The 13167-nt window shown below is 34.5% G+C and overlaps 2 protein-coding genes across 3 annotated transcripts; both read right to left on the bottom strand.

The window, feature by feature from the left end:
• Positions 1–652: 652 nt before the first annotated feature.
• LOC118044402 (putative disease resistance protein RGA1) lies at positions 653–4690 on the bottom strand. 2 transcript variants are annotated; one of them, XR_012171371.1, is made up of 3 exons: positions 4232–4690; positions 1194–3714; positions 653–930 (listed from the first exon to the last, which is right to left on the bottom strand). XR_012171371.1 is itself a non-coding variant. In XM_035052679.2 (3 exons), the coding sequence occupies exons 1-2, from the start codon at positions 4532–4534 to the stop codon at positions 1507–1509; spliced, it is 2511 nt and encodes an 836-aa protein (XP_034908570.1). In that variant the 5' UTR covers positions 4535–4690; the 3' UTR covers positions 653–930; positions 1501–1506. The 2 variants fall into 2 exon arrangements, 1 of the variants encoding a protein (XP_034908570.1); XM_035052679.2 differs by having other exon boundaries at positions 1501–3714.
• Positions 4691–10467: 5777 nt separating this feature from the next.
• Positions 10468–11691, bottom strand: LOC118044262 (casparian strip membrane protein 6). Its single transcript, XM_035052489.2, has 3 exons — positions 11370–11691; positions 11144–11267; positions 10468–10879 (listed from the first exon to the last, which is right to left on the bottom strand). The coding sequence occupies exons 1-3, from the start codon at positions 11585–11587 to the stop codon at positions 10661–10663; spliced, it is 561 nt and encodes a 186-aa protein (XP_034908380.1). The 5' UTR covers positions 11588–11691; the 3' UTR covers positions 10468–10660.
• Positions 11692–13167: the final 1476 nt, after the last annotated feature.

Here is a 13167-nt window from a genome sequence, read left to right as displayed (position 1 = left end):
TATTTCATTCTCGCCTTCTTCTCCTTTGTCGACAAAAGCACACTGCTTATAGATTAAATATCATGGGGAAATATGTGGAGTGGTTGGATGTGGCACATTTGGGGGTGAGAATCGCATCAAGGTTCCACTCTCGGTGTCCACAGACCGGCCGGTCGTACTACCACCCTCCATCCGGTTCTGAAGATCATCACCACCTTCAAAAGGGTGGCGGGGAGAGTGGTCAAGTGCCAGTGGTTGAAGATTTGACCCAAATGGCTAATTTGGGTGTCCATGTGGATAGAGAGTTTGATACTTCTCAAGAAATGCTTTTCTATTCTGTTTTGTAGGTATATCAGTGTATGTATAAATTTGTGTAGCTGTTTTCTTTTAATCTACTTTTTTTTTGTGTATTTTCCTGCGCAAGTTTCTTGTATTTTTTTATGCTAGTTCCATGGAGTCAGGGAATTGATAGCACTCCGTTGGAAATATCAGTAGCACTAAATTTTTAGGAATTGTCATAGGTTTTCGTGTAAAAAAAATCTCAGAATCCTACATTTTTAAGTCAGGATTTTACTTTTTTAACGCATATTTGAAGAACTGAACCATATTTTGTGTGATACATGATTAAGATTCACGTGAATTTGCTACCAAGGATGGATTGGACGGAGATAAATGCCAAATGAGAAATGGGCTTTCAATTTTCTTTTACCTGATGGTAGAAAAATAGAGACATTAAATATATCTTATGCTTTGTTTATTCAAGAAATGCTCAAAACAAGCATTACATATTCGATCTCACACCAAATTTTCTTCAAATTTATGTTAGAAACCACGTATTATATTTGCAATACAAGGTAGTAATACCATTGGAACCGAGGCAAGAATCCCAGTCTAAATGATCAGGTTTGGGATTTCCATGGGTGCAAACATCAGCTGGAAAGCCCAAAATAGCTGCAATGATCCAAACAACAGAAGAACAAAGAAATTTTCAGCTACATGTTTCATGGACAAAAAAGGAAAAAAGAAAAAAATGTCATCCGAATATCATGTTTAACTCATCTAGCTGGCGGGTGATATTGGAAGGGTTGCACGGAATCTTAGAACCCGTTTGTCTACTCTGTAAATTAAGCGATAGCATATTGTTTGATAAATTTATTTCCCATTTTTAATATTTTAAACGGAAAAACAAGATTTAAGGTGAAGCTGAAACTTACAGAAAGAAAAGATGTTGTTGAAGACAAGATTAGCATAATGTTGATTGAGTTAAACTTTACAGGGGCTGCCCCTGAGTATAGTAGAGACAGCCAGTGACAAACTCTTACAGGGCCTGTCATTACGAATCCAAAGACACAAAAGTAAATTGACTCCTTAAGTTTTATATTCAAGAAAAGCTGAAAACCCAACATTTTTAGTTTAATCCTGGAAAATTAAACTTCACCTGGAACATAAACCTTGGAATAGTCTTAAGGGTTCATTAATGTGCATGTGTAGAGAAAAGCAAGAAAGTAGAAAGATCAATACCTGAGCTTATGTCTGTTTTATAACATCAACATTGTCGACAATAACTTTGGGGATATGAGCAATCTTCTCCCAATCATCACCAGTTTCTCGGTCGCATCTTTCGGCCAATCGAGGACAGCCTAAAATCCGGAGCTCTTGAAGGGCAGAGAATGTCTTCAGGCACGCAGGCAATTCATGGAGTTCTGGACAAAATTCAAGCTTCAAATTCTTCAAAGTGTCAGCAGATCCTCTAATAAGCCACTCTGGCAATTCTTGCACTGCTTCTAAAAAGCACAATACCAGTTTTTTAAGTTTAAACTCACAGGCTTCTTGATTGTGGAAATTAAGAGCTTCACAACCGCTAATATGTAGATCCTGTAATGAAGTTAGATACTTTATACTTCGTGGCAAGGATTTCAAGCTTGGACAGGTAACAATATACAATGATCGAAGGGCTGACAGGTTTTTCATGTCTTCAAACAAGCGTTCTAGTTTTTCACAGGTGGCTATCCACAAAAACCGAAGAGATTTCAAGCACCCTATTTCATCTCTTGGCAAAGAAGTCTGTCTAGTGGCTAGCCACAGAAATCTAAGGCTTTCCATGTACCTCATACCTCTAGGTAACTCTTCAATTTCATCGCATCCGCCAAGGAACAGAGTTTGCAAGTTTTGTAGCTTGCAGATAGAATTTGGCAGCCTTTTGATTCTGTGATTCCATGATAAGTCTAGATATCTTAAATGCTTCAATTTACCAATTTTCTTTGGCAGCTCTTTGAACTGGGACCTGGACAAGTTCAATGCTCGCAAGTACTTGAATCTCGACAAACATGTTTCAAGGATTGAGCTGCTAGCAAGCACATCCTTGTCACTATGAATGAAGACAGTTCGAACCTGGTCTAAATCCTGCGACAACATAGGAAAATCTCGGCGAGCTGAGTCAGGATCTGGAATAGATATATGCTGGACACTTTTTTCGATTCTTTTGCTGTTTGCAGTCACTACAAAACATTCATCTTGTGCCACTGATAATGCAAGATCATGCATGACATCAAGCATTCCAAACTGAAGAGATCCATACAAATCTCTAAGATCTTGAAGAAAACATCCATACTCCAGCTCCTTCAAGTAAATAGAGCCAATGTCTTCCAATTCTGATTCTCCATCTGAGGATTGAAGTAGTCCATGTGCCATCCAGAACTGAATTAACTCATAATCATTGTACTCGTAATTCTTCGGAAACAACGAGCAATAAGCAAAGCACCTTTTCAAGCACGAAGGCAACTGCTCATAACTTACCCTTAAAGCAGGCAAAATATCATCTTCCTTTTGCTCCACTTTCCATAGCCTGCTATCTCTTATCAGATTCCAATCTCGTTCATCAGTATTCAGAAAGAGTTGTCCTGCTAGAGTCCTCACAGCCAAAGGAACCTCTCCACATTTCTTCACAATCTCTTCTCCAATTCTTAGCAAATTCGGATATTGTTTGTCCTGTCCTTCCTTGAATGCGTACTTAACAAACAAGGACAAGCATTCATCGTAACGAACACCTTGTAAGTTATGAACATACTTGGGGGCAGTGCCTATCATGGAAGCAACCTGGTTGCTGCGTGTAGTCACCATGATCATACTTCCTCTTGCACCTACCCTCAAAAGATCTTTCAATTCTTCCCATCGTGCAAGGTTATCATTCCACAAGTCATCCAACACAAGAAAATACTTCTTATCTCTTATAGATTCTCGCAAGAGTGTTTGCAATTCTTCCACTCCCATGTTGCCATTGTCTTCACCAAATCCTACCCCACCAGTTGCAGAAATAATCAACTTCTCCATCAACCTTTTCTTGTCAAAGTCTCTGGAGACGTAAACCCACATTTTGAACTGGAAATGCTTAACCACCCTTTCATCATTGTAAGCCATTTTAGCAAGTGTTGTCTTCCCCATACCTCCAATGCCAGCTATGGGAAGCACTGAAATGTCTTCCTCATCACTAGGGTGCAATAAAAGTTGAATGATCTTTTCTTTGTCTTCGTCTCTTCCAATTATGTCCGCAGAATGAACAAAGGAGTGAGTTCCCCTCTCCCTGTTAAGAGGGCGCCTCTCTTCAGCACGTTCAGTGAGCTGACGCTTAACATTACCAGCTGCAATTGCATCTAACCCTTCGTTTATCCGCTTTAACTTCCGGCCAATAGTTGAGCGGAATATAAGAGGGTTAGAAGATGAAAAGCATCGAAGCACCTGAAATTCGAAAATAGATAAAAATCGATTGGGATTTAACTTTCATTTATCCAATATGATTCTATCCGCGGCCAAAAGTCTCAGTTTGGATCGCAAAATCTCAAACACACTCTAAATCTTCTAAAAACTTGGGATTTAGCAAGTTCAAGTTGGCTCCTAATCTAAAAGTTTCTAGTTTCCCCACCATGCTGCCTAGCCAAATTTTGCAAATTGAACATATGCAGCCTGTTCTCATTATTCTTGAACAATTCATAATCTTAAAAAAGAAGAAGAATGATTTATTCCGTCATGCTCTCATAAAAAGAAAAGAAAACAAAAGCAAAGGCACAAACAAAAGAAAGAAAAGAAAATGGACATACATATTTATAGAAATTAGATCGTACCCAGAAAGTTGCAAAATGGGAATCTGATTTCAAATAAATTTAGGTATAATCTATATATTGATCAGGGAAAGAAAATCAAGTGCAAAGCAAAGAAACTAGCAAAAGAAAATTTATGGTTGCAAGAGGTAACCCACCTTTCTTGTGTAGAAGTTCCCTCGATCAATGACTTGCCTCCTCAAATTTTCAACCTCGAGTTCATCAAGGACATCCTCTGCATCATAGAAGACATGGTTTAGCTGCTTGAGCCAAAGTCTTAGCTCCGGTGAATTTGACCGCTTCTCCTCGGCGTCTATGAGCACATCTTTAATGACTAGCATGCTGTGCTTAAGCTTCTTTAGCTCATCTTCATCGCGACATGCCAATGAATTCTCCTCATGCTCCAAGGAGCCTAACTTCTCCACAACATTTTCAGCTATGTTGAGGGAAAACTCTGTCATCTTCTATAGGAAAAGGGGGGAAATACAATTGTTTCTCTGGTAAAGGAAGTATTTGAAAATGGTGATTGTCAGGGTCTTGGTCAGTCAATTGCAAATGCAGACAAAATTAGCAAGTCAGCAGCTTGTTGCTATTCGCCATTTTGGTCGTCGCATCGAAGTCAAGCATATTCTAAGCTTCAAAACGCAGCATAAGAAAGCGCTTCATTATTAATGGTAGGGTTGTCCACCTCAATGAGGTAACCTCTGCGTGAAGGAGAAAAGTTTGTTTATATTTTTTTATTTGGTTGATTTTTATTTTTGAGTGATTTTGGAGTGTTGAAATTAATAGGTAATTTATAAAGATTTTATAATTTTTTTTATGTATTTTTAAATGAAAATTAATAAAAAATAAAATTGTAAACCAATCTTCTCTTTAATTTTTTGGCCATCATAGTTATGGAATGATTATTTTCGATTTGGTTCAATTTTTATAAATAAAAAGATAAACAAACTAATTTTTTTTAAAAAAAAAACTAAAACCAATTCAAACAGACCAGTTTTGGTTTGGTTTGGAATTTTTAGACAAAAACTGGTTCAAACTGATTTGGCTAGATTTTTTTTCTAATTTTTTTGGGTTCAGGTTTAGTTCGATTCCAAACTTATAAAATCAAAATCAAACCGGTTAATTTTTTTAAAATTTTAATTAATTTTTTTACACTTTAATTTTTTCAGTTATTTTTTTTAAAAAAATTAATTTAATCAGTTTTTTAATTTTTTTTTACAAGCAGGTTTTGCATTGGTACCGTAGTAGACTATCTGGTGCCTAATTTTAAAAAAAAAATACAAAGAAAAAAGGAACGGATAATATATCATCCGCTTCTAAGAAAAACAAACTAGGCATATGCCTTGACTTTGAGGCCCAAAGACGTCAATGCTTCACTCTAGTCAAATGTTTTTACGAAGTGCAATTTTATTGTTATGACTATAGATTTTGCAAGCATGTATTTCATTCATATATGTATAAATTCTTTTCTAGTTCATATTTATAATTTTTGACACTAAGTTCTTTTCTATTTCTTATTCTGTATAAAATAATAATAATAATTAAGTAATATTAGTCAACAGTAAAAAACCCATTCCATGTATTGAAAATAACATTAAACACACCTTTTAAGTGTTGAAGTCGCATATCGTTATTTTTTTAAAATCCAAAAAATAATATTATAAGAATTTAACTCCCAATCAATACACCACTAGAGACCATAACTTCTATACTGTCTCACAATGAAGTAAAATATATGTCACCATTTCACTCTTATTTTTACAAAAAAAAAAAAAAAAAAAACATTTTAAGTCATTATTTTGTAACATCCCTCTTCTATTTAGAAAAAGCTTTTTTTAGATAGTTTATGAATGATGTAAAGCCATAGATGAAACTCTACTTTCAAGGAAGCACCAAAAACTCCATATATTATAAATGAAAGGGTTTTTTCTCCTCACAAAAGAATTGATTCAAGTACGGAAGTACAACTCTTTATTGATGACGTATATTGATAAACATCAACTAGAATCCCCAAAATTAAAAGGAATATATATATATATATATATATATATATATATATTATGAAAAATTAGGAGTTGCCACCTAATAAGTAAAGGAAATTAATAATTTTAAAATATGTATTGATTTTACAAATTCAAATAAAGGGTTAGTTATGCTTAAAAGAATAATAATGTCACCCTTACAACATCTTTTTTTTTATAAAAAATTATCTTTATTATGTGTTTTCTTCTAGAATTATTTTTTGATTGTCATTAATTATTCTATTTGTTTTTTAGTTTTTTATTTAATTATCAATTATTTTTAAAAAAGTTGGTGTGATCTCTAAAAATAAAAAAAACTTGTAAATTTGGTTATTTGCAAAAATCTTAACATCAATTCCTTTGAAAAGGAGATTTATTGTTTTGGTTTCTTATTTTTTTTTCATTGGTCTCTTAAAAAGAAGACTTGTCTTTTGCATGGTTTTGACATGGGTCCCTAAACTAAAAAGACTTGTTGCTTAAGTGATTTTTAAAATGGGTATTGGACCATAAGAATGGTAAAAAGTAGGATTGGGCTTTGACCTATTTATTTTTATTGTATTTTAAAATGTTGGTATTTTTACTTAATGGGTTCTAATGAGATCGGATTGATCCAAACCAAATTATTATAATTAATGCTCAGAATAGTAAAAAATTAATAAACAACTTTTGTTGTGTTAGAGCCCCTTTTTTATTATATTATTTTTTATGAGAAAGTTATTACTAAAAAAATTCTTAACTTAAATCAAGTACACAAATAATACAAAATTAAAAATTTATTTGGTATTATAATAACAATTATTTTTTAAAATATTTTTTATTTAAAAATACATTATTTTTTTTAAAAAAAATTATTTTTAACTTCATCATATTAAAATAATTTTAAATCAATAACAAGAACAAGGGGGTGTTTTGTTTTGAAATTGATCCCTGGGGTGGAAAACCACAAAATTGCTGGCAAAATCCGATTGGACCACGTGGAAGGCGTGTGTACACATGCTGCCTGGTTATTTTTCCGGATTGGAAGCGCGTGCTATCACACGCCTAATTAATAAACCTGCCAGCAAAAGAAAAGAAAGACTGTGAAGATCAAATTGATTTGGGGCTTTTTTCTTTGTCTAGGCTTCTCGCTTTCAGGGGGCAGCTAAGAGGAATATGGGTCTTTTGGGTGTTTTATCGAGAGGAGCTTTCGCGAGTTGGGGAGGAAGAGAGCTAGGCTGCCATGGGTGGACCGTGGTTTGTTGTGACCGTCAGCTTCGGCAATAATAATGGCGCTGCAGATTATTGTTGGCTTGCATGTTGTCACAGGTGGGAAGAACGGTGGTGGTGGCTGTGGGCTCTTTTCTAACGATGGGAGGCTGGTGGCCGACGTGATTGTTGGGTTTTACGGGTCCGTGGTAGCTGCTGAAGATGTGTTTATGAGGAAGGTAGCGGCTGAGAGAGGATAACACTGTTGTGGCTGGGGTTGCCAGCGAATAGGATGGAAAAGGAGCTATTATTGATGATGGGAGGGGGAGAGGCGTTGTTGAAGGAGAGGCTGGTGGTCTTCGATGTAAGGGAAAGCCAAGGGTCACTGGGTTTTGGTTGATCTTGTGTGTGTGTTTGAGGCCTGTGGGAAGAAAAGTGAAGCACCGGCGGTTTGATGTGGCAGTGGAGAGACGAGAGAAAGGTGGAGCTTTTGATGATGAGTGGTCTTCGGTCTTGGTAGTGGTTTGAGTTGTTGGGTTATTGGCAGTGTGTGTTTTTGATAGAAACTGGTGTGGTTTGGGGATGATGGTGGCTGGTGCGGGTGACTAGTGGAGGCAGTAAGGGTGGAGGCTGGGCTTAATTCTGTGGCTTGGCTTGTTGGCAGTTACTGGGTTTTTTTTTATGAAAGTAAAATGGGTAAAGAAAGTGGCAGTGGGCAGTGTTTATTGTGGTGGTGGTGGTTTGTGTTTGAGAGTATGGTTTTCGGTGATGTAGGTTTCTGGGTTTGTGATAGTGAGGAGTGATTGATTACTGTGAGAGGGCGCGGCGTGTTTTTGTGATTCGCTGGGTGGCCATTTGCTTGAGAAAAGGCTGGTATGGATTCAACACTGCCGTGGGGGCAGCTGGTGATGAAGATGGGTTTGATTTTGTGGCTTTTGGATGTTGAAGGCAGTGGTGGTTGAGAGGCTGGTCCTAGGTTCCCCCAGTGTTGTTTCAGTGGCCTAAGAGGCCGGTGGTGGTTTTTTGGAATTCCAGAGGCTGTTGTTCGTCCCCTGGGTAATTGAGAGGCTACTGGTTTTTGGGTTCCTGGGTTTTTCGTTTGACGGTGAATATGGTACACAACATCAATATGCTTATCAGCTACCATCCTGACAAAATCAAGGAGCTAACCTCTGTTGTTTATCTTTTCGTATACGATTGTGGGTTGTGAGAGGAAAATCAGAGGTATCATGGTAGATATGGTGGCTTATGGGTTGTGAAAGGAAAATCTTATGTTTTCTTAATTTGAGATGTTACTGAAATAGAGGATGAATCAAGTTCATAATTCATTATTGTTTATTGTTATAAACTATCAGCTAATCTTGAATTGTTACTTCTAAAATCTTGTCTAATTTGTTCAAATGATTTGTTTTTAAACTTTGACTAATGACAGTGTAATGCCTCTAATCTCTAAAAAAACCTACTGAATTTTGGATCCATTTTGATAGGCACAAAAATTCATATGTTCGCTAATTTTCTCTCAAGCCTTGTGGATTCGACCTTCCCAAATCACGAATTTCTGATTTTTTTTTTTCTCTTTAAATAGTCTATCCCCATAAGTGATTTACAACTGCTTAAAAATCTAAAAACTGACCTAAGTAGCTAGAAAATCCAAAAATAAAGGGAAAAGCAATAAAAGTACCCAAAAAATAAATTCAATAATAATAAAAATAAATTCGATAATCTAAAAAAACATTTAGCATGCCCCTTTATAGAACGTTGTCGGTTTTTTTCAGGTCAGTCACCCTATATGACTCAAGCCTTTCCTTAGACTTAAGCACAATCTCTTCAATCCACAAATATTCTTTTAAGGTTATTCACATACCTTGATTATACTTAGATTTATAATTGACAAATCAAAATCACCTAAATCAATTAATTTTTAAGCCTAATGTTTGATATTGTGTTTTTTGTTTAAAAATACATTAAAATATTAATTTTAGATTTAAATTTTTTAATATCAATACATTAAAATCATCCAAAAAAAATATTAATTTATATTTTTTAAATTAAATATACTTACAAATATATTCAGATAAAATTTCAAATGTAAAAACAAAATGGTATCTACTCTTGATGAAGAAGATTTTGATGATCCCAAATGAGAGTCACATGATAATTGACAGAGTGTAAAATTACGATTTGTGTTGGGTTATGTGGCATACAATTGGAATCGAATGCCTTGGAGTTTGGTGTGAGTAAATTACACTTCGGCAGCTCTTATTCACTTGGTATATTATTCATATAAATTATAGACACACACAGTACTTTAAGAGTCCGTTTGTCGACGCGTTAATGATTATGTTTATTTAAAAACATACTTATTAAATATTTGGTTATAAATTCTTAAGAAATCAAAAAACATGGCCCCATCGCTTATATGCAGTGGAACACGATTTTTGCGAAGCAATAAAATTCTGTCTTTTTCACAAGTTTTAACATGTAGTTGGAACTCTCTAGACTGATTAGTAGCTAATTACGTGCATAGTGCAAGTGATTGCACTGTTCATGTGAACAGTGCAATTTACTTGCACTGTTCGGGTGAGCTGTTTTTTTTTCAATATGTTTATTTTCTGTACAATTTTTTTTTTTAAAAAAAAAACTAGTTTAGAGTAAATTAAATTTACTTATAATGTAAACAATATTTGTTTTTTCTAAAAAACTAGTGTAGAGTAAATTAAATTCACTCGCACTGTAATATCAAATCAATTTTATTCCTAATAATATTTTATCTAATTTTATTACATGCTTAAAAAAATTATAGAAATTATAGTTCTTGTCGGATGAATTTTGTACGTAATGTAATTGTAGATGGTTTAATAGAATAATAAAAAATATTTCATATAAAGTATTATTTATTTCATAAAATAATAACAATAGTTAAATCTACAACATTTAAATTAAAAACTATCAATATTAATATATATATATATATATATTTTTAAAATTATTATTTTATAATTTTAATTTCAAAAGCATTCTTAACCAAACACATTAAACTACTTTTTATTCAACCTCAATTTCAACCACAATTTTAATCAAACATCTATTTTTTTATACCAACCTCAATTAAAAGTACTTTTTATAAAATATTTACCACAATACCAAACACACTCTAAGTAATAAAGAGTTGTAGTCACTGTAACATTGACATCGCAAAGTAATACATTAAAAACAAAAACAAAAAAACAAAATGGAACACCAGACATCACATATCAAAGCTGAGATAGAAAAACTTGGAAATAAGAAAACATAAGGCACACTCTTCGACACAGGCACTCTTGCAAACATAAACTGACAGATATTAATATTGCACCAATCATATTATGCACTTGTGATCTATTTACGGCGAGAAAGAGCCACTGCAGACAACGCGATTAGCAGTATGAGCACAACTACTCCAATGAAGGATCCAATCAAGGAGCCAGAGGTACGCTCGCAGAAGGAGTTGAATTGTTGGCAGATGGCAGGCCAATTTGTCCTCGCATTCCCGTGGTGTGCTAAGTACACAATAGCTGCCGCTGCAGAAGCTCCGGCGGACAAAAGACCAAGCATTGCCTACATGGTGGTAACCTCATTTCCATTAGAAATCTCATGATGCTTAATCTTTGTGTAGTTTGTGCCTTGACAAAGCGAATGTTTTGTTTTCAGATAGTAAAGTTAATAATACATTTTATGTGTTCACCACTGTTTGCTTGGCTATTTGAAAGCACCCATGATTGTCTATACTTTTATAGAACTTTTTTGTTCGTGCATTAGAAAATAAGTTTATATATCTTCAGGAATTGCATGATAACTTATAATTAAGCTTTAGTGTTATACCGTATCAAGGATGATCAAAAGAATTCTACTGTTTTGTGCTTTGCTCCTCACAATGTTGAAGACGGAAAATGGGAGAGAAAAAAGCAGATAGGCGCTTACAACGCCATTGGCAACCACAAAAAACCTGTTGACAGGGCAGTTTGAAAATATTAATCCATGCAGTAAATATAAACCAAAAAAAAACTCTTATGAACAGCGGAGAACTAATGCATATCAGAATTCTTACGTGAACGTTGGAAGATCATCGTACTCGGCCCTGAACCGAATAAACTGTGTGAAGAAAGGAAGTGTTTCATTAGTTGTTGCCATGGAAATTGCACTCCCTAGGGTACCAATGAATGCAAGTATCCTCAAGATGAAGTCAAGTATAGCCACCCCTCTGTTCACCGCGGCTTTGGGGGCTGAACTCTTTCCCTCACCGAGCTCCATGGGACCTGCCTTCATTTTGGCTAGAGGGAAATGAGATGTTATAGCACTTCTACAGTATAAAAGGGATCGAAAGCTTTTAAGAGAGGCCTGAGCACTTGCAAATGTCTTGTATGTGAATAGTCGAGAAGACTGAATAGGGTATTTATATGCATGGCAGCAACATACAAATATAGTAATGGTTGGCCAGCTGTTATTGCCATAAGAGCTCCCTGTCCAAGCTAGCATTAGGGTTGTTTACAGAAGAGATACCACCTGCCGTACTTGCTCTAGCATTAACTAATTAAATGTTATATGGGGTCTGAGGTCACCACGTCTCCCTCTACCAGCTCCACCAAACCACATGCTCGAAAGTGGCTGATATTCGAGAGGTTGCTTCTTTTTCTGCATTCCACCTGGTGGGAGCTACACGGAGTTTGGGGCGGTTAACATTATCAAGAACAGAGTCTAAAGGAAGCGACACTCGTAGATTTATATATTTAGTTATTGAATCACAAATCATTCGGTGAACCTAGCTATAGATGTTAGAACAAATCCACTTAGAGCCGTACCCTTCTTCTTGTTTGTTGGCATGATTATGTATAGTTATTAGATTATGAATCCCAAGATAATTATTGTTTGCTTTTCTTGATAAGTTGTCAGGCTTTATACCTATGGGCTATGGCTATGGACACCCTCATTACTTGTTAACATGCAAATATCTCTAATTAATTAATGGTAGTGACAAGTGGACATGTAGTTGGTGTTCGACTGCAAAAATCATCAACGAATCCACTTTGTTGTAAGATTAGTCACCAAAACAAAACGAGAAGAAGATTTGTGTTCATATTGTGGATCGTGCATTGTTAGGATGACAATGGTAATCAAAATCGATGGGTAAACATTCAAGCTGAGCCGAATAGTTAAGATTTTTTAGTTAAAAATGATTATGATTTAATTATGATTAATATAATCGAATTATTGATTTTCATTAGGGTTATAAATATAGTTTTCATGATAACCGAATTAAGAGAATAATATTTTTTATATATATATTTAGTTTTGAAAAATCTAAATCATGTCATGAGTGATTATAAATAAGTAATGTGTGTGTATATAAAACTAAAGTGGAAACGGAATTTATTTTAGCTATAGACTTATTTTAATAGTTATTGTAATAGTAAAATGATGATGTTTATAGCCTTTTCAAAAAAAAAAAGTTGTTTGTCTTTGAACCAAAAGTATTTTTATTGTTTTTATAGGATGCATTAGTCATTATAAGTTTGTTTGGGGATTTGTTTTTTATCTTTTCTAGATTTTAGTGAATAATAACATGATCAAAATGTCCCCTAAAAAAACTAACATTATTGAGCAAGGGTATGCAAGTCTTTTCCTTTGTTATATACAATTAAATTACAAATATGCCATTGAAGAAAAAAATAATCCATAGAATTAGGGGTGTTTGGATCTTTTTATCTTGGTTTTTTTTTTTAATTGTTAGTTTGGTCAAAAGATAATAATATCATTTCATATTTAATTAATATTATTTTAACTAAAAGAATTATTGGCATGTGTTGTACAAGAATCAACAAGAAAGTACCTCATATCAGTAAAGAATA

Source organism: Populus alba, chromosome 12 (assembly GCF_005239225.2).
Source record: "Populus alba chromosome 12, ASM523922v2, whole genome shotgun sequence".
In the NCBI taxonomy this organism is placed as follows: Eukaryota; Viridiplantae; Streptophyta; class Magnoliopsida; order Malpighiales; family Salicaceae; genus Populus; species Populus alba.
This window is presented reverse-complemented; position numbering and strand designations above follow the sequence as displayed.